This window comes from Indicator indicator, chromosome 20 (genome assembly GCF_027791375.1).
Source record: "Indicator indicator isolate 239-I01 chromosome 20, UM_Iind_1.1, whole genome shotgun sequence".
NCBI classification, from domain to species: domain Eukaryota; kingdom Metazoa; phylum Chordata; class Aves; order Piciformes; family Indicatoridae; genus Indicator; species Indicator indicator.
Genome location: NC_072029.1, coordinates 3,425,937 through 3,452,574, shown reverse-complemented (window position 1 = coordinate 3,452,574; position 26,638 = coordinate 3,425,937). Strand labels below are relative to the sequence as shown.

The window sequence follows — 26,638 nt, the reverse complement described above, 5'->3', positions numbered from 1 at the left end:
TTGAACAGTTTAGCACTACAATTAATTAAGTCTCTGACATAAAATAAACAAGCTGAAACTGTAGGCAACAAAGTATTTTTCTGCTGAAATGACAAATTTGGCCACAGGCCAAGAAATTAACCTGAAAAGTAATAGACAGGGAAGGTTAATGGAGAAAGTGGCTTAACTCACTCTTCAGGATGTTCTGGGAAGCTTTAATTTAAAACTCAGGTCTCAAGGGCTGTGCAGCAGCAGGATTCTTTGTATCCTGGTAGTTTATAGTCATTATTTACCATTTTTATTGTAGGAGCCCTGCAGAGTGCCACAGAGAATTCAGCACTTCTGCACTGGAGATTAGGCACTGAGCTGATAAGTCTCCCCTTTTCCCAGCCTTGCATTCCAACCACACATGATAGATTATGAATAGGAATAAGGATACAGTATTGTTTCCCAGGTCAGAGCACTGCACTGATTAACCAGCACACACTGATTGCATGACTTGACCAAGGCCACACCAAAACTCTGCAGACCTAGGAGGGAAACTCGAAACTCCCAGAATCCTATCCTGTTTCTGCAACCTTCTGCTTTCCAAAACTCCCCAGTAGTTCACTGCTGATGCATCCACACCCAGGGGAAGCAGGCAGAAGCTGCTGCAATATCACATCTTGCAGGACAAGCCCCCTGTGCCTTGGTCCAGCCATGTGGAATAATTTCCTGCTGTTGGTGCTTTGTGGCCTCTCCTTTCCTGAGCACCACATTTGCTCACTGGGTTTTAGAGACTGGGCAGAGTTAGTTAAATAGGAAGACAAAAAAGCTCTCTAAGAAGTTTTTCTTCATCCAGTGAGGGCAGAGCAGTGGCATTATATGTATTTGATCATAATGATATATCATTACATATGTGATCTATAGATGCAGATGTTTAGCTTATTTTACACTAAGGATGGTGAAACACCAGCCCAGGTTGCCCAGAGAGGTGGTAGATGCCACATCCCTGGAACCATTCCAGGTCAGGTTGTTTGGGGCTCTAGTTGCAGATGTCCCTGGGGTTTGGACTAGATGACTCTTAAAGGTCCTTTCCAACCCAAACCATTCTATGATTTTATGATCCTGTAAGATAAGGGAAAATGGAGAATTTCCCAAAATCCAGGGTGCAGATAAACCCCATATTTGTCTCCATTGACAGTCAAATGATGGTAGAGTGTCTCTGGCGGGTGTGAGGGTCTCACAGCACATGTGAATCTCACCTTTGCAGAGCATACATGTGAGGCACCTCCTTCTGTGAACAGAGAAACCAATGTCATTTCCAAACCAGAAGCAACATCTTTGATTTTCTCTGATCTGTGCACTTCATGCAGTCATGTTCAAAGGTAGAAAGCAGATATGATCCTAAATGGAGAGGGAGATTGGCTCTGGTTTTATAGGATTTGTTGCTAAATTAATGCCATTAAAGTTTGTGAAGCAGCTCTTCCTTTGTAGCAGTGAGTATCATTGAAGAGGTTTCAAGGAAATCATTCACCTGGTCAATGTTTATGTCTTACTTTTTGATCCCTCTGCAGGAGCATGAAAGCTTATAGCAAATTGTGAGCAAAGGAAAATCTTTGTTATGTATTTAGAGCAGGGGTAAAAAAAAGGTGAAATACTGGGACACAAACAGTTAATGTAATTTTCCTGCCTAATGGAAAATATACTCTTCAAATGACTAATATCCTGTCTCATGGTAAATGAAGGATAAAATATCTCAGGGCATTTAGAAACCTTAAAATGCCTAGTACAGTCGTGATGTCATTTGACATTAAATTTTTATGCCATTCACAGATCTGGAAGATTTTCATTATTCCTTGACGTTTGTCAGTACCACGTGCAGGAGACAGATGAAAATAGTTTTGGCATTGCTTGCTAGCCCTTGACCAGAGTGTTCCAGCTTTCCTTCAGTACATGGAAGATGACCTTTGTGAGAGGGATTGTCTTCCTGTGGTTTCTCCAAAAGCCAGTTGTCCATCATGCACAAGTTAAACAGTAACATTTAACACTGACATTGTTTGCAGCTTTGATCATGAGGTTAGTTGACTTGAGGGGGCAGAGATGGGAATAACCAAGCTCTGGAATCCCACCAAGTGAGATAAGAGCCTTCTGAGTTTCAGGCTTGCCAAACTCCTTTTTTTTTTCCTCTAGTGTTTTAAATCTACTTCTGATCTCCTTTTTCCTCCCTCATGAGTGTGTTTTACTTCTCTTTCCTACTCTCCTTCCTTGTGCTTGGTGGTCCTACTGGCTGCAAGGACTGAACTCATCATTAATTTGGATAGATTCCTATTTTTAAGCCATCTAGAGCAGAGCTATCTGGATCCTGCCCTTCTGCATGAGGGTAGCACTAAACACACCAATATGTGCATGCTTTTGCATAGTTTAACTCAAAATCCTTCAATCTTGGTCAAGTACATTGAAACAAGACCAGGACTGTTACTAGATATCACTGCAGCTTTGGCTCTCTCTTCCCACCCTTACTGCACAAGTTCATAGAATGGGTTGGGTTGGAAGGGACCTCTGGAGGTCATCTCCCCTTGCAGTGAGCTTCTGGTTCCCCTCCATTCTCTAATGCAGTGTCTTAATCCCCTCACTTGTTTTGTTCATCTCCATCACTTTTGCACCTTGCCTGATGGTAGAAACACACAGCCAAGCACAGACCTGTGGATGGCTGATGTGGCCTCTACAAAACCCAAAAGCCCAGGACTTGTGGGGTTGCTGTGCCTCCACTTATCCAGAACTGTGTTGGTTGGTTGGTTGGGTTTTTTTCTTGTGAATATTTCCTGGTATATTATGATTGCAATATCCAGAGATCTAATGAGACATTTATCCTGAAGTTTGATAGTTCTGCTTGTAGTATGAGAAAGCAAATATATTTTACAGAAGGTGCCTGATTAAGGGGCATGTGTGATGTTACAAAGAGTGGAATTATCTGTATGTGTTAAAGATTGACTTAGAAATGTAATGTCTGCACATTGCACTTCTGGACAGGGCTCTGAGCAACCTGCTCTGGTTGCAGATGTCCCTGCTGACTGTGGGGAGGCTGGGCTAGATGACCTTTAAAAGTCCCTTCCAACCCAAGCCATGCTATGATCCTGTAAGATAAGGGGAAATGGAGAATTTCCCCCAATCCAGGGTGCAGTAGGCTTTGAAGCCCCAGAGATGTGGCAATGGTAGCTGCAGACTGAGGGATGTGGAAAAGAAGATATGAAGAACCTGGAAGTTGTGTCCACTATGTGATGTGAAGACACCATGCCACAGGTTGCACTATGGCATGGAGCCATAAAACACTAAACAGGATAAGAACACTAAGCAGGAATTGTACTGAAAGAATGATCTTATGAGAACATGACGGAGGCAGATAAAGCAAACCTGGAAAACATCTTGTCAAGACCTACCCCACAAGTTGCTCTCTGATAAAACTACTTGAGCATCTAGTTTAGTGCAAGCTACAGCCCTCTGAAAGTCTCAGGTGTTTCCCCAGTAACAGTGGGACAGATCAATAATAAAAATGGAATTTGAGATGTTCCAGTAGACAGAACAGCATCTCAAAAAGAGTAAATGATAAGAAATGCTATTGCTTTAATAGCTTCTGCTTGAAAAAATCGATTTCTGACCATGGAATATGATGACAGAGAAGCAGGACAGATTGCCACTCAGCTGATCTTCCCTCTTTCCTACAGAAGCTATTACAGAAAAGAGCAAGAGAAGCAAGAGGGAGAAAAAAGCAAACAGCCCTTAGCAATGGCTGACCTTCTATCTCTTTGTATGAATTCAGGCTCCCATTAAAAGCCAGTAAGAGTTTTTCTTCCACTAAGATCAAAGAGGTAAAACTTCACCTATGGCACAAACTTTCAGTTGTGTTTCTGAGTCTGAAGTGTGTATTTGAAACAGATGAGAGGCAAAAGGAAACTAAAAAGGGGGAAAGCCTTAAGAGCTGGACATAGGCAACAAATTGCTTGGAATACAGTTCTCACTCATTCATTCATTCATTCAGTGTTTAACTCCTGCCCAGATCAAACACCTTTTAAAAAGAAAATGTTGTGGTTTTTATCTTGGTTCCACTAACTCCTCAATTCTCTTCCAACATGTCATGAATACATCACAGAATCACAGAATGGTAGGAGCTGGAAGGGGCCTCTAAGGCTCATCTAGTCCAAGCCCTTTGCTAAAGCATGGTCAACCAGAGCAGGTTCCTCAGGAAGATGTTTAGGTGAGTTTGGGATATTTCCAGAGAAGGAGACTCCACAGCCTCTTTGGACAGCCTGGGCCAGTGCTCCAGGACTGTCACAGGGAAGAATTTTTTCTTTAAGTGAAACCTCCTGTGTTCTAGTTTGTGCTTGCTGCCCCTTGCCTTATGCTAGGGAGGAGAGACCAACTCCCAATGCACCTGCAAAAAGAGCTGGACCAGGAAATGTGGTGATTTGATTGAAGAATTATGACCCCTCATGCTGTGTGTGAGCTTTTAAGGCAGTGTTGCAGTGAAACTTCCCCCAAACTGGTATTTCAGGTCTGAGGCTTCCCCCTTTGCCTTTCAGTAGTGGTTATGGATCGAGTGTCATAAACACTTTGATATAAATGAGCCAAAGGTGAGCCTCATATTTGCACTTCTAATTCCCTTATGTAAGCAGTGGCTTTTGTACCACAGCACACTTTGGGAAAGCTGACTGCTTATTTTCCCATCCTGGTTCTCCAGCAGTAGTTAGAATTGCTTTACCTTGTATAAGGATTCCCTTGCACAGTTTATTTGCCACCTCCAGAGAACTAATTATTATTTTTCCCCCTTCATTTCTGCACTGTTGTTTTGGTTCTTCTGTGAATCCATCCCCTCCTGCCTGGCAGGGAGCCTTATGAAAAGGTCATCACCTTGTGCCCTTTAAAACCTCACCTTTAAACTCCTTTGTCCTGGTACCTGCAAAGAGAGGAGACAGCACTGGAAGACCTGGGGTGCTGAGATCACTCTGATATTCTCCCTGCGATGCTTTGCTCTGGACTCAGATACAAAATCAAGTAACTGCACCTCAAGAATGATTGTGTGTCTGAGGATCCTGGACAGCTGATTTACACCTGAGATTTCACTGAATTTGCATTGCAGTGAGAACAGTTCAGCCTAGTTGCCTAGTGACTCTTTGCCATATGCAGAGTCACTGTGGATCAGCAGGACTATGTCACTGCAGCACCAGTAGCAGCATCTCATAATGTCCCATCCCCATGGGGCCTTACACTTGGTGCTTCTGCATCTCAGAAACAAAATTCCATCCTCATAGGACCATACACCTGGTGCTTCTGCAGAGATTGTTCACCCCTGAAATGGAAACCAGGGATTTTGTTCCATGCTCCTGACAGCACCCAGAAGAGGGTTTCTCCTGCACACAAGGCTCCCATTCACAAATGCACTGCTGAGAAAAATGAGAAGATTAAGCTGAAAGAAGCCTCCCCTAGTTCATTGAGCATAAGAAGCAAGCAATCAGAAGCATTATGAAAGCTGAAGGCATGGCCAATAGAGTTTTGAGCAGGAAATAGGTTCAGATAATGGGATCTGTTGTAATGAGCAAGAAATATCTGGAATTACATAGTACCTAAAAAAAAAAACCTAAGGAAGTACTGAACAGTCATGTCCTTGATTTTTTTGCATGAGATCTCTTATGGTCCTGATATGAATCCTGGTAAAAATGAAATGCAAACAATGACCCTGCAGAAAAAAAAAGCCTGGAGAACAGCAACCCACCAAACTATGCTAAATTTAACTGCTTCTGGAGCAGCTGTTAAAATGAGCAGGGGCACCAAAGTCTTCATGGGCTGCAGATCGGTTGTAGAGACAAATTACAGGAACATGTTTTAGTGTCAAAATCCACGTGTCACAGTGAATTCAAGAAGTGAATTAAGTCATGGGAAGAACCTGCTGCTGATTTCAGTGCAAGACAGGTCTATGGTCTGTGGTTAGGAAGATGTTCAGATGACTCAGTTGTCAGAAATTCCTGGAGGTGATGCTTGAATATCTTCATGACTCATAACTGCATAATTGATTTGCTCCTGTTTGCAGAAGTTTTATTATTCCTGTGTGCAAAGAATCCCATTGTTGGAAATGTTTGCAAAGCTCTCGAGTTCCACTGATGCAATTCTTCATCTAAGCAGCAAGTTTTGTCTGCTGTTAGTTCCTTCTGATTTATTGTATCAGCTTTCAGGTCAGGGATGGAAGGCGTGTGATAAATGACACCAAAGGAAACCTGCTCTAGTTGAAGGTGTCCCTGATGACTGCAGGGGAGGTGGACTGCATGACTTTTAAAGGTCCCTTCCAATCCAAACCCCTCTATGATTCTATGAAAGCCACAGTGATGTGATTCACATGAGATGGACAGGGTATGGACTGGTGGTCAGAGCAGGTGCTGGGACAATCACACTGTGTTTCTGTCTGAGAAACCTCTGTCTTGGCCTTTTAGACTGCACACCTTTCAGGGTAACACCAGTAGGGTCAGAATCATGTTCTCTCCTTCTTTTGCTTGATAAATGTCTATACAGCCCCTGGCCAATGTAGATTTGAGATCCATCTGGAACAGGAAGCAGAGTTAAAAATGCCTTGCACTGGACAGCCACCTTGCAGTCCCAGGTGCAGGACCAGGACAGCCAGAGTACCAGAGAGGCATGTGAACTTCTTGTTCACTTTTGGCTGAAGGAGATGTCTTTATGTTAATTAAGGCTCTTTTCAGTTGGTTAGAGGCCCTAAGCATTCATTTGCTTAAGAGCCCAGGAAATCTTCCTGCCTTTGAGAATACATGTTAAAACAGGAAATGCAAGTTGTCAGTACCTGTTCTTTCTCCCCTCAGAGCCAAATTTTGAAGTGCTTGGTTCTCAAACAAGAGTATAGCAGATTTCCCAAGAGTCACATTTGATCAGGGTTCATCTTGCAGGCAAGATCTGGGGTTTGAGGATTGTGTTCAGATTCCAGACCTCCAACCTTACCTACCTAATGTCTTGGCTGCTTGCAGGTGAATAGAAAGCTGTCAATACTTCACTGCTCTGTTGAGATGAACATTTTTCCAGGAACAAAGCCAATATGACAATAACACATGCAAAAATCTTGGTGCAGTGCCAACAACCAGAGATCTGAGAAGAGCTGACATTGTGGTACCATTAAAGCAGATGCTTTGTCAGCACCTCAGTATTCAAATATACTTGGTTTTGAAGTCTGAACTTTCAACCCAATAAGTTGGAACAATAGGTTCTAACAACTCAATAGGTTTAGTGGCCAGCCCAGCCCTAACCCTTGACACCTCCCTTTTATTTCTTCTGTATAACATTAACACCTTCCACAGGAAAAAAAAAAAAAACAAAAAAAACTACCAAACAAACCAAAACAATAACTATGTGAGTTTTCCTGTTACAAGATATGTGCTTTCTCTTCTTGAGAAGAGAAGACTGAGAGGGGATCTGATCAATGTCTATAAATATCTGAGGGGTGGGTGTCAGGAGGAGGGGGCCAGGCTCGTTTCGGTGGTGCACAGTGATAAGGCAAGGAACAATGGGTTCAAACTAGAACAGAGAAGATTTCACCTCAACATGAGGAGAAACTTCTTTCCAGTGAGGGTGACAGAGCCCTGGAACAGGCTCCCCAGCGGGGTTGTGGAGTCTCCTTCTCTGGAGACTTTCCAACCCCACCTGGATGCATTCCTGTGCAGACTACCCTAAGTGATGCTGCTCTGGCAGGGGGGTTGGACCTGATGATCTCTTGAGGTCCCTTCCAACCTCTGATATACTGTGAGACTGTGATAGAATTGTTTAGGTTGGAAAAAAGCTTAAGATCATTGTCTCCAACCATCAAAGGAGCAATTCCAAGTCCAGCACCAAGCCATGTCCCTCAGCACCACAGCTACACAACTTTTAAATGCCCTCAGGCTTGGGGAATCCACCACTGCCTTAGGCAGCCTGCTCCATGGCTTGGCAACACTTTAGGGGATAAATCTTTCCTAATATCCAACCTGTGTGCCCTGACACAACCTGAGACTGTTTCTTCTGGGCCTGTTCCTTGTTACTTGGAAGAAAAGTCTGACCCACACCTTGGTGCAACCTTCTTTCAAGGAGATGTAGACAATAAGAAGGAAGGTCTCCCTTGAGTTTCCTTTTCTCCAGGCTGAACAACCCCAGTTCCTCAGCTGCTCCTGCAGATGATTTGAATCAATTAAAAGCAGGCATTTGTTCAACAGCAAGCTCAACTTTTATTTCTAAATCTTCCTTTTCTCTTTTCTTCCAGGGAATGTGACCAGGAATTGTACAAGCCAGGGCTGGACAGATGTGTACCCTGCACCATATGCTGTAGCTTGTGGATATGATTCCAACAGTACTCCAGGGGAAGAGGTTTGTAAACTTGGATGGGTAGACATCAAGATTTACCAAGGATCAAAATCAGATTCACATGGCCTTCCCATGATCAAAGTCTTCATTCCCACTCAAGAAGGAAGGATCCTCTTCAGCATCCCTGGAAGCAGAGATCAAATGTCTGGTCAAAGAGAGAGTCCTTCCTTTGATTTTCAGGGGGGTGGCAGGAAATCAGCCAGATCTTTGCAGTGATAATGACTCCTTCTCCTACCTGACCTTCAAAAGCCACAGATGTGCAAATGTGAGGTTGTTTTGCCGTTGCATTGCCAGATGTGAGGTAGAATTTCTCCCTTGTGTACTTCCCTCTGGTCGGATGATGGACTACTCCAGGCATCCACACAGGCTCTGGCTGAAAATGGTGAAGAAAATAGACACCTCCAGAGATCAGCTCTCGGTTACTACTGAGCTACTTCTCAGTTAATCTTAGTATAGAATCCACTAATTCATAAGAACAATTAACTAATTGTTCTTATCAAGCTCCTGTGAAATTAAATGGAAGCTCTCAGAAGTCAGAGAATGATGAAATTGCCTAAATTTTTCCTCTAAATCAGTCTAGGTCTACAGCAAGAACTCAGACATCCTGACATGAATTTCCCTCACAAACTTAGATTCTCATAAAAACTTGAAATTTTCATTGATTAAAAAAAGAGTCCAAATACCAACTGATCTTTTGTATTTTCATTTTCATTACATGAAAATCAAAATATATTGATTCAGAGTGTTGTTGTAGAACCTTATGAGAGCTGGAGTTTTGTTGCCTTGCTTCTTTATTTTATTTAGGATTCCCTGTTTAAGTCCTGTGGTGCCATATGATCAGAGATTCCCTCAGTGTGCTGTCAAAAGAGAAAAGCCATGAACTAATTTCCAACTTAACACATATTTCTGAGTTAGCCTATCTGTGAGTTCAGTGAAAACATTTTGACTTTTTATGTGCCAAAACACCTTCCTCAAAACCAAACCAATTTCCAGACCAGTTCTGTCCTCAAATCTCCTTCATAAGGTGAAGCTCGTTGTGCTCATCATCTCAGAGCCAATGTGTCAGTGCTCTGTGTGACTGAACAATAGTCATTCTTGGTCCACATGTTTCTAACCATGTAGCTGTCTCTGCAAGTGTCAAATCAGACTCTTTTTCCTTGTGTAACTCTAACCTGGTTTTCACAGGATCACAGGATGTTAAGGGTTGGAAAGGACCTCTGGAGATCATCAAGTCCAATCCCCCTGCCAGAGCAGGACCATAGCACCTAGTGCAGGTCACACAGGAACGCATCCAGATGGGTCTTGAAAGTCTCAGAGAAGGAGACTCCACAACCTGTCTGGGCAGCCTGTTCCAGTGCTCTGTGACCTTCACAGTGAAGAAATTCTTCTTCATGTTGAGGTGGAACCTCCTGTGTTGTAGTTTATATCCATTGTCCCTTGTCCTATCACAGGGTGCAATGGAGAAGAGCCTGTCCCCTCCCTCTTGACTCCTAGCCCTCAGATATTTATAGACATTTATTAAATCCCCTCTCAGTCTTCTCTTCTCCAGACTAAACAGCCCCAGGACTCTCAGTCTCTCCTCATCAGGCAGTGCTCCAGTCCCTTCAGCATCCTGGTAACCCTCTGCTGGACTCTCTTGAGTAGATCCCTGTCACTCTTAAACTGGGGAGCCCAAAACTGGATGCAATATTCCAGGTGTGGCCTCACCAGGGCAGAGCAGAGGGGGAGGAGAACCCTCCTCAATCTGCTGGAGTGATCCAAGCTTCTACAGCAACCAGACAGGTTCTTCTTATTCACCTTGGTGGTCTTTGAATAATATACTCTACCGGATGTGATGTTAAATGATGAAGGAGTTGGAGATTCTTTTAAGACAACAAAGTAGGATGGTTTCCTTGTCTCACCAAGCAAATCAGTGAAAGCTTAGTGATGGTGTATTTGGGGATGTATGCTTGCAGCTCTTTGGAAGACCTTTTTCCTTTGCTTCCCTTCATGTTAGCAGACGGCGTTCTACGGCACGGTCAAGACTGGCTACACCATCGGGCACACGCTCTCGCTCATTGCTCTCACTGCTGCTATGATCATTTTATGTCTCTTCAGGTAAGACCATCAGTAAAAAAAGGCATAAGTAAGGCAATGGCTCAAAGGGCATAGTTCAAGTTGGGGCTCTGAACATTCCAGATGGATGCAAAAGAGTTCTGTCAAGTTTCTCTCGGACCAGGGAGGCAATTCCCTCCATCTTGCAGTACCACTGTGTGTGGGGTTGAAAATTGGTCCCCCAACACTGAATTTGCCAGAGCAGCTCAATTGGAAGTGAATGGAGCTGTATTTACAAGCAAAACCACAGGCTACAATGAAATGAAATGAATGTGTACAAAATATACAGGATTTACAAATTTTACAGGCATTTACAATATATAAACAGCACAAGAACCTCCCTGGCCAAAAAGCAGGGGAGCTAATAGCTTTCCACTCCCTGCCCCCACCCCTCCTTACCCCCCTGGACACAAAGGGGCAAGAGAAAAGAGCAGAGAGTTACTTTCACAGAATCACAGAATCAGTAAGGTTGGAAAAGACCTCAGGGATCATCAAAGTCCAACCTGTCACCCAAGACCTCATGACTACTAAACCATGGCACCAAGTGCCACGTCCTATCCCCTCTTGAACACCTCCAGGGATGGTGACTCCACCACCTCCCTGGGCAGCACATTCCAACAGCTAACAACTCTCTTCATGAAGAATTTTCTCCTCACCTCAAGCCTAAACCTCCCCTGGTGCAGCTTGAGACTGTGTCCTCTTGTTCTGGTGCTGGCTGCCTGGGAGAAGAGACCTCCTGGCTACAACCTCCCTTCAGGTAGTTGTAGACAGCAATGAGGTCACTCCTGAGCTTTACTTTGTTAGGATACTCAACAGAAACAAAGGACACAGCCAAGGTCAAGCAGAAGCGAGCAAGCCCAAAGAGAGAAACATAGTTTACAGAACTAATTCCTTTGGTAGATATCTCTCCAATGGGATTGTTTAGGACTATCGTTATTTTCCTTTTTACACCCAATAGCGGAAAATTTTAAAGGTACAACTTAAAACTGTTCTCTGGTATGTGACTTGTGGCCTTTGTGTGAGAGCTGTCATCCATTAGATGGGATCCATCTTTCTAAATGTAGAGTTTTACATTTGGAACTCTATACTAGAGGCCATAGTCTTACCACAGTCCACAGAGATGTAGTTGAGTTACATAGTTGGGTACTGTGGAATGATGAATTTCTACTAAAGCAGATGTTCAGAGTGGTACAGGGCAATCACACCCCAAAACTGCTTCCCAAAGTCTACTTCAGAAATAATTCGTGCTATAGTTCTTGGCAAGATCTAGGCACCCAGAGATGTTTTAGGCATGCTGGAGCCTCTGAGATGTGCACAATAGTGGCAGATGTGATGCAGGACCTTCAGGACACACAGGCCCTTATGGATCGATGGGCAGATATTCTACAGCACATCAAATGATATTAAATTACTAGATCGCAGCAAATTAATTAATTACCAGTGTCTATAATAAATTCAAGCATCTAAATTTGGATGCTTCCAGTGAAGAAGTCTGTATATGAGGTGATCGTCTGTTATAGTATTGTTTATGTATAAGGAGAACAACAAAAGGCTGACCTCTGTGAGAAGGAAGAGCCTTCAAGATGAGACTCCATCTCCTCATGCCAGTCTCCAGTTGCTTCCCTGTTATGCCTTACATGGTTGTCCAGTTTAAAATAGTCTGATCCAGACATCACCCCCAAAGAAAGCTGTAGGAAGCAGCACACGTTCTAGGGCAACTCTCACATTCATTCCAAGATTAGCTTCACCCTTCAACTGCTTTGCAGATCTCAGGACACATGATCTCTCTGCTTCTCTTACAAGAGAAGAGTGAATCACACACACACATCTCCACGAGGTACAAGGTGCCAGCCAAGCTGGAGAAACTCTGGAGGATGACAATCTTCATTTGTGGGAAAGTGTAATTTGACTTGCCTTCACCTGCAAGTACAGAGGACAGGGCTCAAGTCACATTATCTTGCCATTGTCAGCCATTAAGAGCATAAATCCAGGCCATGCTCAGTGACTCATTAAAGAGGTGGTAATTTGGTCACGTTGCTGAGCAAGGTCTGTGGTGGTTTCGATGACTGTACAAAGTGTCCATTTCTAGGGTATTAGACCTTTCACTTCAGCTGGTGGCAAGCCTCTCTGGAAAAACAGACCTGCTTGATCAGAATTCATCTTCAAAATGTTAGTGGGCAAGGGGCAGAAAAACACTGGTGTTCTCAGTATCATTAATGACTAGTCAGTTTTAAGAGAAAAGGTGGTTCTTATTGCTCCAGAAAGCCTGTTCTACGTGCTAATTTTGGCAGCAGCTACTAAGAATTTATTTCTCTTCCTGAAGAAACACTTCACTTTAGAAAGAATTATTGCAGTACAAACATTCTGTGCAAAGCAGACCTTTATTCTGAGCAGCTTACCCAGTCAAAACCATTTCTTCTCCGGAGGAGAGCAATGTGATGGGCTCGTTTTCTGACTTCCTGTATTTTGTCTTTGGGGGTTTTTGTGGTTTTGTGGGGTTTTTTGTTTTGTTTTGTGTTTTGTTTTTTTCCTGGGAATTGGACAAACAGCAATACTGCTGCAGATGTGTGGATTGCCACATGTTGTGTGGGTTTTAAAAGGCTTAAGTGGATTTGTGATGATTTACATCAACACATAGTTGCTTTCGCGGTTGCTGCTGATTAATTGTAAGTCTATCTCTTGGCAGAAGAAGCATGTAAATAGACAAACAATGCTTTGGAGAAGCCTTGCTATTCAGAAATGTTGTTTCATCTCTGCCCAACAGAAAACTGCACTGTACTCGCAATTATATTCACATGCATCTCTTCATGTCCTTCATCATGAGAGCCATCGCGGTCTTCATAAAAGATGTCATCCTGTTTGAAAGTGGAGAATCCGAGCACTGCTTTGTCAGCTCAGTAAGTAGTTGTGCACTTCGAAGTTCTTCAAACCCTCTTTCACAGAATCACAGGATTAGTGAGGCTGGAAAAGACCTCTGAGATCATCAAGTCCCAAAATTGCAGAGACCTGCTGGAGAGAATCCAACGGTCTGCCAGGCTTCACCAGGAGGATGCTCAGGGGACTTGAGCATCTCCCCTGTGAAGAGAGACTGAGAGCCCTGGGGCTGTTTAGTCTGGAGAAGAGAAGACTGAGAGGGGATCTGATCAATGTCTATCAATAGCTGAGGGGTGGGTGTCAGGAGGAGGGGGCCAGGCTCGTTTCAGTGGTGCACAGTGATAAGGCAAGGAACAATGGGTTCAAACTAGAACAGAGAAGATTTCACCCCAACATGAGGAGAAACTTCTTTCCAGTGAGGGTGACAGAGCCCTGGAGCAGGCTGCCCAGGGGGGTTGTGGAGTCTCCTTCTCTGGAGACATTCCAACCCCACCTGGATGCATTCCTGTGCAGACTACCCTAAGTGATGCTGCTCTGGCAGGGGGGTTGGACCTGATGATCCTTGAGGTCCCTTCCAACCTCTGATATACTGTGAGACTGTGATCCTGTGATACTTTGCAACTGAATGTGAAAGAGCACTTTGGGAAGATTTCTTTGGGTTGTTGTTTGTTTTTTTATCTCGTTCAAAATCATGCAGTTGCAATTGTATGGAGAAGGCCTAAAATAAATTACCAGGGTCAAAGGTTTATAGGCAGCTGGTCCCTTGTGAGGTCAAACACTTGTGGGGCTCACAACAATTCCATGCAATGCTGTGAGACCAGGGAAGAGCGGCTGGAAAGCTGCCTGGTGGAAATGGTCCTGTGAGCATTGGTCGACAACCAGCTGAATATGAGCCAGGGTGTGGCCAAGAAGGTCAAAAACATCCTGGCTTGCATCAGCAGGACTGTGGCCAGCAGGAGTAGGGCAGTGGTTGTCCCCTGCATCAGGGGACAATCCTCCCCTCAGCACTGATGAGGCCACACCTTAGGTACTGTGTTCAGTTTTGGGTCCCTCTCTACAAGAAGGACATTGCAGTGCTGGATCGTGCCCAAGGAAGGGTAATGAAGCTGGTGAAGGGACTAGAGCACAAGTTTGAGGGGTGTCTATGACAATGTGTCCCTGCCTATGGCAGGGGATTTGGAACTAGATGATCTTTAAGGTCCAACCTAAACCATTTTATGGTGGAACACTAGAACAGGCTGCCCGGGGAGGTGGTTGAGGCCCCTTCCATGGAGATGTTCAAGGCGGGCCACCTGGTCTTGTTGAGGATGTCCCTGATGACAGGGTGAGAGGCCTCGAACACAAGCCCTATGAGGAGAGGCTGAGGGAGCTGGGACTGTTTAACCTGGAGAGGAGGAGGCTCAGGGGAGACCTCATTGCTGTCTACAACTACCTGAAGGGAGGTTGTAGGCAGGAGGGGGTTGGTCTCTTTTCCCAGGCAACCAGCACCAGAACAAGAAGACACAATCTCAAGCTGTGCCGGGGAGGTTTGGGGTGAGGAGAAAGTTCTTCATGGAGAGAGTTGTTGGAATGTGCAGCCCAGGGAGGTGGTGGAGTCACCATCCCTGGAGGTGTTCAAGCAGGGATTGGATGTGGCACTTGGTGCCGTGGTTTAGTAGTCATGAGGTCTTGGGTGACAGGTTGGACTTTGATGATCCTTGAGGTCTTTTCCAACCTTATTGATTCTGTGATTCTGTGACTGCAGGGAGGTTGGACTGGATGACCTCTGGAGGTCCCTTCCAGCCCGGACCATTCTATGATTCTGTGAACTGGGGTTGTTTAGCCCAGTGCAGCTATAATCAACTGAGCTCTAATTATTGTCCCCCCTGGAGCCTGGAGGACTGCTCACCTCACTTTGAAGGAGGCACTTGCATTTGGATGGCTGTCTGGGCTCCATTGATTGCAGTGGCCAGACCTCTGCAAGAGTTTAGGCAGGAAATCTATGGGTAGACATCGCTGTCTGGTTTTCATGTGGGTGTTTATCCCATGTTAGCTGTCTGCAGCAGTGAGATTTCCCCCACTGGGATGATAAATAAGCAGAATAACAAAGCTGGAAGTATTTTTTTTTCACTTTCAAATTCAGTGTTATCAGTTTGAGCAAACATTAAGAGGGGGGCAGAGCTGTTTATCTAAAGGTCATGTTGACATAAGAGGACACTAAGCATGAATAAGTTTAGGCCAGGAAATCCAAATCACCAAAATAAAGAGATGTGATCAGGAGTCATCTATAAATAAGTAAATAACCCCTCCATAATAAATTCATAACATTAGATGAGCTGCTTTGTGGTCATAGCAGAGGACTGGACACAGCAGGCCAGTAGATCCCTTCTGGGCCTGTTTTTATGTCATGCAGCAACAGAATTAAAAAATATTCTTTTCTCTCTTCCATCACCCAATTTCTTCCTCGCCTTCTGGCTTTTTCTAGATCCTGTCCCTACTTTTATAATAGCCTTTCTCTTTGAGTTGATATCAAAGAGCAGCCTGCTCCCAGCTTTCCCCTGAGCCCTGTCTACAGCTCAGTGCAGGACTGCAGTTACCCTCTGGGGCTTTTATCCCCACTCTGTGGTTCCCTGGGGTTTGATTATGAAGGTCCATGAATGTTTAGAAGGACTGGAATAAACAATTGCCTGATGTCTGCTGCCACAGATAACTGCCAATGCCAGTTGGTAAAGGAGCCAACAACTCAATGAGCCATGGAGTTTGAACTAACCTCTCACCCCTGAAGGAGTTTGCACTGGGTCATGACTGAGGCATGGCTGCAGAAAGCTGTATGCAAAGTATTTGTTCCACCCAGAAACACCTCAGTGTATAAATGAAGGAATTTGTCCTGCAGAATCCACAGCTCCTGGAAGCCAGTGTGCTTTCAGGGGGACCCATTGCTCCCACCACTGTGTGTGTTTCTCACTATCACAGGGTTTTTGACCTTAATTGCCAACTCAGATTGAACGGCTGATGATACACAAGGGTTTGTAAAAATATCACAGACCCATAGAATGACTTGGGTTAGAAGGAACCTGGAAGATAACTAGCTCCAGCCCACCTGCCATGGGCAGGGACACCTTCCACTCCATCAGGTTGCTCAAGGCCTCATCCAGCCTGGCCTTGAACACCTCCAGAGAGGGGGACATCCACAACTTCCCTGGGCAACCTGTTCCAGTGTCTCACCACCCTCACTATACAGAATTTCTTCCTAATCTCCAGTCTAAATCTACCCTTTTACATCTTAAAGCCATTGCCCTTTGTCCTACAATCCTTTGTAAAAAGCCCCTCCCCAGCTTTCTTGTAGGCCCTCTTCAGGCATTGTAAGGCTGCTAGAAGGTCTCCCCAGAGCCTTCTCTTCTCCAGGCTGAACAGCCCCAACTCTCTCAGCCTGTCCCCATAAGGGAGGTGATCCAGCCTTCTGATCATCTTCATGGCCTCCTCTGGATCCACTCCAACAGTTTGATGATGTAGAATAAATCTGTCTCTGATGCACTAGACTGAGCACACCCCTTGCAAAATGTGCACCTGTCTTGACCCAGCATTTTGAACAACCTTTTAGGTCATAGGAGTGAATTGGCTACATGAAATGCAGTCAAAATGTTTTGCCTGATATTCGTCTGTTTGCAGAAATAGATTTAAAGATGGAGTGTGTTTGTATGGGTTTGGTTGAGTTAGATTGACTTGGGATAGGTTCAATAATTGGATGGTTTGTGCTTTGAACTTGCAGGATAGAGTTTTGACTTGTGACACCTGTCTGCTGGTTAATATAGCCAGGGCCTAAAACACAATTTCCTGAAAGGTTTGTGTGTAATGGCTAAATATGGCCCTAGGCTCCTTCAGGCTGAGAAGAGATTTGAACAAACAGTGCAATTTACTGAGTGCTCTCACCACTGTGCTGCTTTGCAGCAGGGCAAACCCAGAGCCATAAGTGTTTTGTTAGAAGGGGAAGTGCTGCACTTAGTTCCCGTAAGGAAAAAAGACAAAGGCATCCCCACTTCCAGAACAGGTTCAGGCTTGTAAATCCCAAATGAACAGAGACCTCTCCCGGCATTCCTGATTAGGGGACCAAATACCTGAATTTGGCCTTACCTGTTGCAGTAAGAAGACTTAAAGTTCTGGTTTAGGCACCAGTCATACAAAACTCCCACAGAAGAGTGGAAGTCTTTTGATGCACTTGTGCAAAAGTGGAATGAATGTTAGAGCCATTGGGTTATTAAAGACTTCTACTCCCACTTAGACGAGTCTGCATCATGAAGACCAAATTCTAACATGGTTTTACACAGTTTTTGCTTGAATTAATGATCTCCTTGCCTTCTCCTTTGCTTGTGGAAATAGCCCAGGAAAGAAGGCAGAAAGTTAGGCTGTGGAAGAGCTCTGAAGCAGGAACTTTCTTTGCCTAACTGACTCACAGGCTGGCACCTTAAAGCAATGCAGTACTGCCAATAACGAAAGAAGATGTGATCACTGTGGGGAAGGACATTGTTAAAACTCTGATCACCTCCTCTCTTTAGTTGCTGCCTTGTGGTTGACTTGCTTTCTTCCTGAAGATGCCTTCAGAAGTGCCATTAGCCTGTGATTGATGAGCACAAAGGAGGGACAGTTAGCACATTTACCAAGATAATCCTATTTCCATATCTCAGCTCAACTCTGAGTCATCTGAGGCAGAGGCTAGACTGGCTAGAGCTAATCACCATCTTAGAAATACTCACAAGACTGCCCCCAGAAATCAGAGTGCTCCTAAGAGGCAAAATAGAAAGGCCAAGTCCCTCAAAGACTGATAGTTACATAACCCCGTTAAAATAGGTGGAAGAGAAATGCTTAAATAGCCTTGGGGATCACAGTCATGGGGCTTAAACTTGCTTCTTATGTGAGGAGAAGCAGCCATAAGAGCTTCCTCCTGAATCCAACAGTTTGAGGAAGCCTGCGTGGGAGGTGGGCAAGGCATAAAAGTGCACTCATGTGCACCACATTTGCTGCTGATGTAAACTGGGACAGCTCCATTTATTTTCACAGAATCAGAGAATTCTGCAAAAGACATTTGAGATCATCAAATCTAATCGAGTTTGATAGAGCCTGCAAGGTTGCTGCAAGTGCTGGGCTTTGCTGTGTTGCAAGCAGGTAAAAGAGGTTGTCTGGTGTAACTTTCATAGCAGCAGCAGAAGGCTTTTTAAATGCCTTGTCATTGTGAGTGGCTTTCATCTGGCATTAAAGAGGTGAAAGCACAAAGAAAGGCCAAAGTTACCTCCTGGAACTTTGGGGTCTGTACAGATTGATCTATTGTTAGATAAAGGATACCCTGGTCAGAGAAATAATACTCTACCCATGTTCAGTAGTGGACCAAGCTTGGTTTAGTGGTGGACCTGGCAGTGTTAGGTTAACAGCTGGAGCTGATGATCTTAAAGTTCTTTTCCAATCTAAATTATTCTGTGATTCTCTAAGATAAAAGTTAAATAGCCCACAAAAATGACAAAATATCTTTGGAAACTAAGTCTATCCTGACATCTCCATGCAACATGCACAGAAATTGCTGGACAATGCATAGCTAAGAAGAGTGCTGCACAATGTTTAGGTTATAAAATGAGTTGGATTGTGTCAGTTGTGTGAATTCCAGTGCCATGATGGTGAGATGGGGAATTAATCATGCCATGTAATCTTACAAGCAGAGCCAGGTTTGATTGTTGCATCAATACTACAGATTATATCATCCTTTGGTGGACATCTCAACAGAACATGAGCTGGGGTGGAATTCAATCTGATTTAAGCCTGTGGGGTGGGAATCAGCTCAAGATGGAAACTCCTGAATTTAGTTATGATTATGAGATGAGTGTCTAAAATGGCACCATAGTCCTAGAGAGGTTGTGATACACCAGTCCCTGTGCTTGAAGACCTTCATTCCAGCATCTCCAGAGCACATGGTGCTTGCCTAGTGCTACCCCCTCTTCCAGGTGTGTCCCAGGAACAGAATCACAAGTGGGAAGCTCTAAAAAGCTTTAAATAGTACTGAAGAAGCTGCCTTGACCAAGATGAGGAGAAGAGCAGCTGTTGCTGTGGGCAAATTCAGAATGAGTCACTCAACAGCTAGCCCTTCAGATAGGTCATGCCTTCTGAGCAACAGATAAGAAAAGTGCTGGATAAATCTGTCACTGAGAAAATGAGTTTTCATCTGTCTTGAATTGAAGAGGCCTTCAGAAATCTTGGTGTAAATCTCTTCCTTCTGCATCAGGTTTCAACTGGATACTAGGAAAAAATTCTTTACAGAAAGAGTGGTCAGATGTTGGAACAGGCTGCCCAGGGAGGTGGTGGAGTCACTGACCCTGAAGGTGTTCAAAAAACCTGTAGGCACTTCAGGACATGGTTTAGTGGGCATGGTGGTGTTGGGTTGATGGTTGAACTCAACCTGAATCTTTTCCAACCTGAATGATTCCATGATCCTGCGATCAGTGGTGGCAGTCCAGGTAAAAGGACCTGGACTTTTACCTTAAATATCTAAATACCTTTTACCTAAATAACTTAAAGGTGATTGTGAGGCCTCTGAGCTTTATGGTTATTGAAGCAAATCTAAGGCCATGCTTTTGCTGACGACACAGGACTGGAAATACAGTCCCAACGTCATAAATCATGCCAGGAGTGGCAGCATTGACAGGATTGCATGTGATGCCTTCCATAGACCTTTAAACTGACTTAAATATGTCTTAGTGCCCTGCCATCAACCTTCCACACTACAGTTGAAGAACTCAGCCTTTCAGGACAGCAGTGTATTGCAATGTGTATGTTTTTTTCCCAGTCTTGCTGTCTCAGGAAGGATTCTCTACAAAGAGCAGGCTTCTGTCATCTGGGCATGGGCATCTCATACACTTTAAATGTGTGGGAATATAGAGTCACAGAATCATTTAGATTGGAAAAGTCCTGTGAGATCATTGAGTCCACTCATTAACCCAGAACTGCCAAGTCCACCACTAAACCATGGCCCTCAGCACCATATCTACATGTCTTTTAAATCCCTCCAGGGATGGGACTCAATCATTTACCTGGACAACCTGTCCAGGACTTACCAACCCTTTTGGGGAAGAAACTTCCTAATGCCCAACCTAAACCTCCCCTGGTGCAACTTGGAGGCCATTCCCTCTCATCCTGTTACTTGGGAGAAAACCCCCACCACACGCCAACCTCCTTTCAGGCAGTTGTAGAGAGCCAGAAGCTCTCCCCTCAACCTCCTTTTCTCCAGACTAAACAACCCCGGTTCCCTCAGCTGCTCCTCAAAGATTTCTGTTCTCTAGTCCCTTCCACAGCTTTGTTGTCCTTCTCTGGACATGTTCCAGCACCTCAATGTCCTTCTTGTAGTGAGGGGGCCAGAGCAGGACACAGTACTCAAGATCCACAGGGATTCCCCATCCTTCTGAAGCCCAACACCATACTTGTCATTAGCTAAAATGACACTGGTAGTCTCTTTTTAAGCAGCTGATTCTTGCAGAGTGTCTCCTTTTCAGATAGTCCTCAGTTAAACAGTCATCAGTGTAGATGTTTATAGCATGGATGGTTGGGCACACTCAGGCAGGGAAGAGTTGGCTCATACAGTAGATCTAAGACATGCCTCATCACATCCTTAAGTAAACTTCTACAGCAATCAAGATTAAATTTTCTCACTGACTAAGAGGAATTTAAAGAGAAGCCCAAAAGTGTTTGCTGGGGTCAGAGAGGGGATTCTCTGTCTCACTGGCTGGAGGCAGAATCTGACTCAGCTGTTAAGTCACCAGTAATGAGTATGGAAAGAGAGAGGGCCTTCATGAAAGCAAATCATAGAATCATAGAATGATAGAATCAGTCAGGTTGGAAGGGACCACAAGGATCAGCCAGTTCCAACCCCCCTGCCATAGGCAGGGACACCTCACACTACAGCAGGCTGGCCAGAGCCTCATCCAGCCTGGCCTGCAAACACCTCCAGGGATGGGGCCTCAACCACCTCCCTGGACAACTCATTCCAGGCTCTCACCACTCTCATGGGGAAGAACTTCTTCCTCACGTCCAGCCTGACCCATGTTTAATGCAGTCCCAAAGAGGAGAAGCCCCTTGGGCAGATGTGCCATCTGCAAAGTACCAGGGAAGAACTTCTCACTACACCACCTCATGGGTGTGAGCAGGATAAGACCCCTGAAGAAAGAGAGGTAAATAAGCTGTTGTAAATGAGATAGTGGAAGGGGAAATAACAGAAGAAGCAGTGCTGTGAAGCTGCTTCTCCTGCAGAAAATCTTTTCTAAACAAAACCTGTGTTAGTCTTTCAGCACTGACACATCATGAAGTCTGCTCTTTAGGGAAAAAAAAAAAGTCTTTGGTGAGACACAATAACTCATCTCTGCCTAGTGTCTGTCATCTAAAGGGTAAAGGACCTTATATAAACGTGGGTTGTATTTCCCAGCATCATAACAGCCATTCTGAGGCTGAGGCTGATCGATCAGGAAGGTAGAGACCCATTATCCAGGGGCTGCATGTAATAAGGTCTCTCCAAAGCCTGGAAGGGCTGTGTTATAAACGTGCTGCTGAGGTGGCTGTCAAAAAGGATTCAGAGGAAGAACAATACTGCAATCAGCCCTGAAACTACATCTCTCACATAAATACCTGGTCTGCTTTAAACTTACCCAGCTTAGGCAGTAGTAGTAAGAAGCCCAGGCAGTGAGAAAATAGAATGATTTAATTCGTAAGTCAGAGAATCATAGAATCAGAGAATCAGTCAGGATTGGAAGGTACCACAAGGATCATCCAGTTCCAACCCCCCTGCCATGGGCAGGGACACCTCACACTACATCAGGCTGGCCACAGCCTCATCCAGCCTGGCTGCAAACACCTCCAGGGATGGGGCCTCAACCACCTCCCTGGACAACCCATTCCAGGCTCTCACCACTCTCATGGGGAAGAACTTCTTCCTCACATCCAGTCTGAATCTCCCCACTTCCAACTTTTTTTCCATTCCCCCCAGTCCTGTCAACTACCTGATATCCTAAAAAGTCCCTCCCCAGCATTCCTGTAGGCCCCCTTCAGATCCTGGAAGGCCACAATAAGGTAACCTCAGAGTCTTCTTTTCTCCATACTGAACAGCCCCAACTCCCTCAGTCTCTCCTCACAGGAGAGGTGCTCCAGCCCTCTGATCATTCTTGTGGCCCTTCTCTGGACACAATCCAATATGTCCATATCCCTCTTGTAATAGAGGCTCCAGAACTGGACAGTCAGGAGAGTGCATCCGATTCTGTCCCAGTGCAGGACTTCTCCATGTTGCATGTCCACCTTAAGCAAACTTGGTAGGGCTTTTGACTTTTAACCACAGAGCTCATTCCATAAGGGCTTCAGGTACTGCAAAAAGCAGTCCCAAAGATACACCCACAGCAAGGTTTACTGGTGTTGTGGTGCGATACTATGGAAATATGCTGCAGTTCACCACTGTTCCTTTCTTCTCTTCCAGGTAGGCTGCAAAGCCATGATGGTTTTCTTCCAGTACTGCGTCATGGCCAACTTCTTCTGGCTCCTTGTGGAGGGGCTGTATCTTCACACCCTGCTGGTCATCTCCTTCTTTTCAGAGAGGAAGTACTTTTGGTGGTACATCTTGATTGGCTGGGGTATGCATCTTCTCACAACTGAATGCCAAGAGGAGACCCTGACAGTCTTTGTAAGAGTGATTGAATCCACAGACACGGGGGCTCAGGCAAGGCAGAGATGTAGTGGGCAGGTTACCTTTTGCCAGGAATCAGACCAAGGGATGTCCAGAGCAGTTCAATAGAATTAGACTAAATTTTCAAAGGTATTTAAGAATTTAACTTGTGCTAGATTAATTGAGCACCTCACTGTCTTTAACTACTGTGGGCCTGAAACTTCTCATCTCCTTTATGGTCATTTTGTCCTTTGATCCTGACTGAGTTCCCAGGGTTGATACCATGCAATGCCCAGAAAGTGCAAGGAAGGATCCCAGCAAAGCAAGACTCCTTGACTGAAGTAAACACTGCAATCTGTCACTCTCATTGTCTTACTGAATTCAGGGGAAAGGAAAAAAGAAAGAAAAAGGAAAAGGAAAAGGACAAGGGGAAGGGAAAGGGAAAGGGGAAGGGAAAGGGAAAGGGAAAGGAAAAGGGAAAAGGGAAAAAGGAAAGAGAAAGGAAAAGGGAAAGGGAAAGGGAAAGAGAAAGGGAAAGGGAAAGGGAAAGGGAAAGGGAAAGGGAAAGGGAAAGGGAAAGGGAAAGGGAAAGGGAAAGGGAAAGGGAAAGGGAAAAAGAAAGGGAAAGGGAAAGGGAAAGGAAAATGACAGAATTAAGCTCTTCACAGAATAACTCAGAGCTGCATTGCTAACTTCTGCAAATTAATTCTACCAGATCAAATTTGTTTCTTTCTCCAAAGAGGAAACTGAGATCTCTTTTCCCCTTCCGGCTATTTAGCTGAAGGTTTTTGTGTAAGTAAGCAAAACAGCTTTCTGTTGCGTGCTCTCAATAGCTGAAACTGAGAAACAATTAGAGCAGAGAAGAATCTCGAAAGGAAAAGGAAAAATAAAATTGTGTGATGTAGAGGGGTATGCCTGGACTCAGGGTTTGATCAGTTGGGTGGAGAGTAAGTTCCATTGAAGGTGATAGGAGTTACACTTGGGTTCACACTGCAGCAGAGGGAACTGCTCTGTGCTATGAGCATACGAAGAGATGATGTTCACAGACCTTTTTTCAGATGCAGTTAATCAGGTCAGACCTTCTTTAAACCTGCCTTGTGCATAGATATTTTTTCTTCAGTGCAGTAGAGCTGGCTGATTTAAAAGAGAAGTGTATGCAGCTAATGACTGAGTGTACCCTCAGTGAGTCACTGATGGTATGAAAGTGGCAGGGGTGGCTGGCACACAAAAGGCTGTGCTTCCAGCCAACGAGATCTGGACAGGCTGGAGAGCCAAGCAAAGACAAACCTCATGTTTGAATAAGTTGAATAAGGACAAGTGCAGAGTCCTGCATCTAGGGAGAAATAACCTCAGGCATCAGTACAGACTAGGGGTCATCCTCCTGGAAGCAGCTCCATGGAGAAAGACCTTGGAGTCCTAGTGGGCAGCAAGTTCTCCATGGGGCAGCAATGTGTCCTTGGGGCCAAGAGGGCCAACAGCATCTTGGGGTGCATTAAGAACAGAGTGTCCAGCAGGTCTAGGGAGGTTCTCCACCCCCCTCTACTCTGCCCTGGTGATACCACCCCTGGAATATTGTGTCCAGTTTGGGGCTCCCCAGTTCAAGAGAGACAGGGATCTGCTGGAGAGAGTCCAGCTCTATGAGGATCATTGCAGGACTTGAACATCTCTCCTATGAGGAAAGACTAAGAGACCTGGGGCTGTTTAGTCTTGAGAGGAGAAGGCTGAGAGAGGATCTTATTAATGTCGATAAATACCTAAGGGGTGGGTGTCAGGATGAAGGTGCCAGGCTCTTTTCAGTGGTACTCAGTGGTAGGACAAGGAACAACAGGTACAAGCTGGAACACAGGAGGTTCCACCTTTACACAAGGAGACAATTCTTTACTGTGAGGCTGATGGAGCACTGGAGCAGGCTGCCCAGAGAGGTTGTGGACTCTCCTTCTCTGCAGACTTTCAAAACCTGTTTGGATGTGTTCCTATATGACCTGCCCTGGGTGATCCTGCTTTGGCAAAGGGATTGGACTCAGTCATCTCTGGAAGTCTCTTCCAAATCCTAACATTCTGTGATTTTGTGATTTTAAACCAAAGGAAATCTGCACTCATGATATATTCTGAGGTTGCTTGAGTGAGAAAGGATTCTCCTCTGGAGAGATTCTAAACCAGCCTGCTCCAGGGCTCCAGTGCCCTCACAGGAAAGAAGTTTTCCCTCACTTTTAGATGGAATCTCCTGTGTTACAGTTTCTGCCCATGACACAGGTCATCCAAGCACACAGATCATCTGAACTGCTTTAGATGTTTGCTTTAGGACAAGAAATATGCCCTTAGACTCTCATTCTGCCAAGAGAGGTTGTGGATTCTCATTCTCTGGAGAAATTCCAAACCTACCTGGTCATAGTGGTCCTGGGCAACCTGCTGTGTGGGTGACTCTGCTTTAGCAGTGGGGATGAAATAGGCGATCCCCAGAAGTCCCTTCCAACCCCACCATGCTGTGGTTCTGTATGAGAAGTATGTATTTTTCCCCATTTATGCTAAAGAGACCCCATGTGACTGTCTCAGATACCAATGTCCACACTGCAGATGTCTAAAGTGATTTCTTTTCCTAGCATTTCACCATCAGAAGTTTTTTGTAGGCACTACAACAGGAAGATAAAGCTGCTAGAGAGCAGTTAGAGGAAGCTCATCTTACATGGCCAGGGGAGAGGAAGGCAGCATGCTGCTTGTTAGGGATGTGAGCAGAGAAAACATGAAGCATTTGCTCAGTCTTGATGAAAGGCATCATCACCTCAGTCCCTCAGGATGCATGGAGAGTGAGGGAGAATAGACTGAAAACACTAATAATGATTTCTGCCAGTAACATCATCTCTTCTCTTGTCAGGAGCCCCCTCCGTGTTCATCACTGCTTGGACTGTTGTCAGGATTTACTTTTTCGATGTTGGGTAAGCCTGTGGACTCAGTTATCTGTTCCTCAGAGTTCTGCCTTCCTTTATCTCAAGGGAAAGGGAGGGCAAGGAAAACCCTGCAGTCTGAGCAAGGCAGCCATCCTGCCCTAACCCAAACAGCAGGCAGAGCAGAGGCTTTCCTCTGGCACTATGAACCAGGAAAGGCTCCAAGGTCTCCTTCTAGACACACTTAGGCCAGACACTCACTCTTTTTTTTTTTTTTTTTTTTCCCCAATACCATGTTGAGGATATTGACAGGGAATTTGTTCAACTCTCTACAGCTCTCTGAAAGGAGGTTGGAGTGAGGTGGGGGTTGGTCTCCTCCTATGTAATAAGTGATAGCACAAGAGGAAATGTTGTGCCAGAGGAGGTTTAGGTTGGACATTAGGAAAAAATTCCTCACCAAAATGGTTCTCAACCCCTAGAACAGGCTGCCCAGAGAAATGGTGGAGTCACCATCCCTGGAGGTATTTAAAAGCTGTGTAGATGTGGTGCTGAGGGACATGGTTTAATGGTGACCTGGCAGTGGTGAGTTACCAGTTAGAATCAATGCTATTAAAGGTCCAACCAAAACAGTTCTATGACTGTGATTCCATTTGACTCTGTGATTCCATTTGACTCTGTGATCCTGTGTACAACAAGGCTACCAGCTGAGCAGCTCCATGCTCAGAGCAGAGCTTTGCATCCTGCAGAATTGGCTCAAAATACACTCATGCAGCACATACTT

At 44.9% G+C, this 26,638-nt stretch overlaps 1 protein-coding gene across 1 annotated transcript in view; it reads left to right on the top strand.

The window, feature by feature from the left end:
• The window catches only part of VIPR1 (vasoactive intestinal peptide receptor 1), a 98,904-nt gene that overhangs the window by 58,000 nt on the left and 14,266 nt on the right, over positions 1-26,638 (top strand). Inside the window, exons 4-8 of the mRNA XM_054389955.1 lie at positions 8,249-8,352; positions 10,346-10,446; positions 13,208-13,340; positions 22,790-22,943; positions 25,848-25,908. Coding sequence (XP_054245930.1) covers positions 8,249-8,352; positions 10,346-10,446; positions 13,208-13,340; positions 22,790-22,943; positions 25,848-25,908 — 553 coding nt within the window. The remainder of the gene's footprint in view (positions 1-8,248; positions 8,353-10,345; positions 10,447-13,207; positions 13,341-22,789; positions 22,944-25,847; positions 25,909-26,638) is intronic.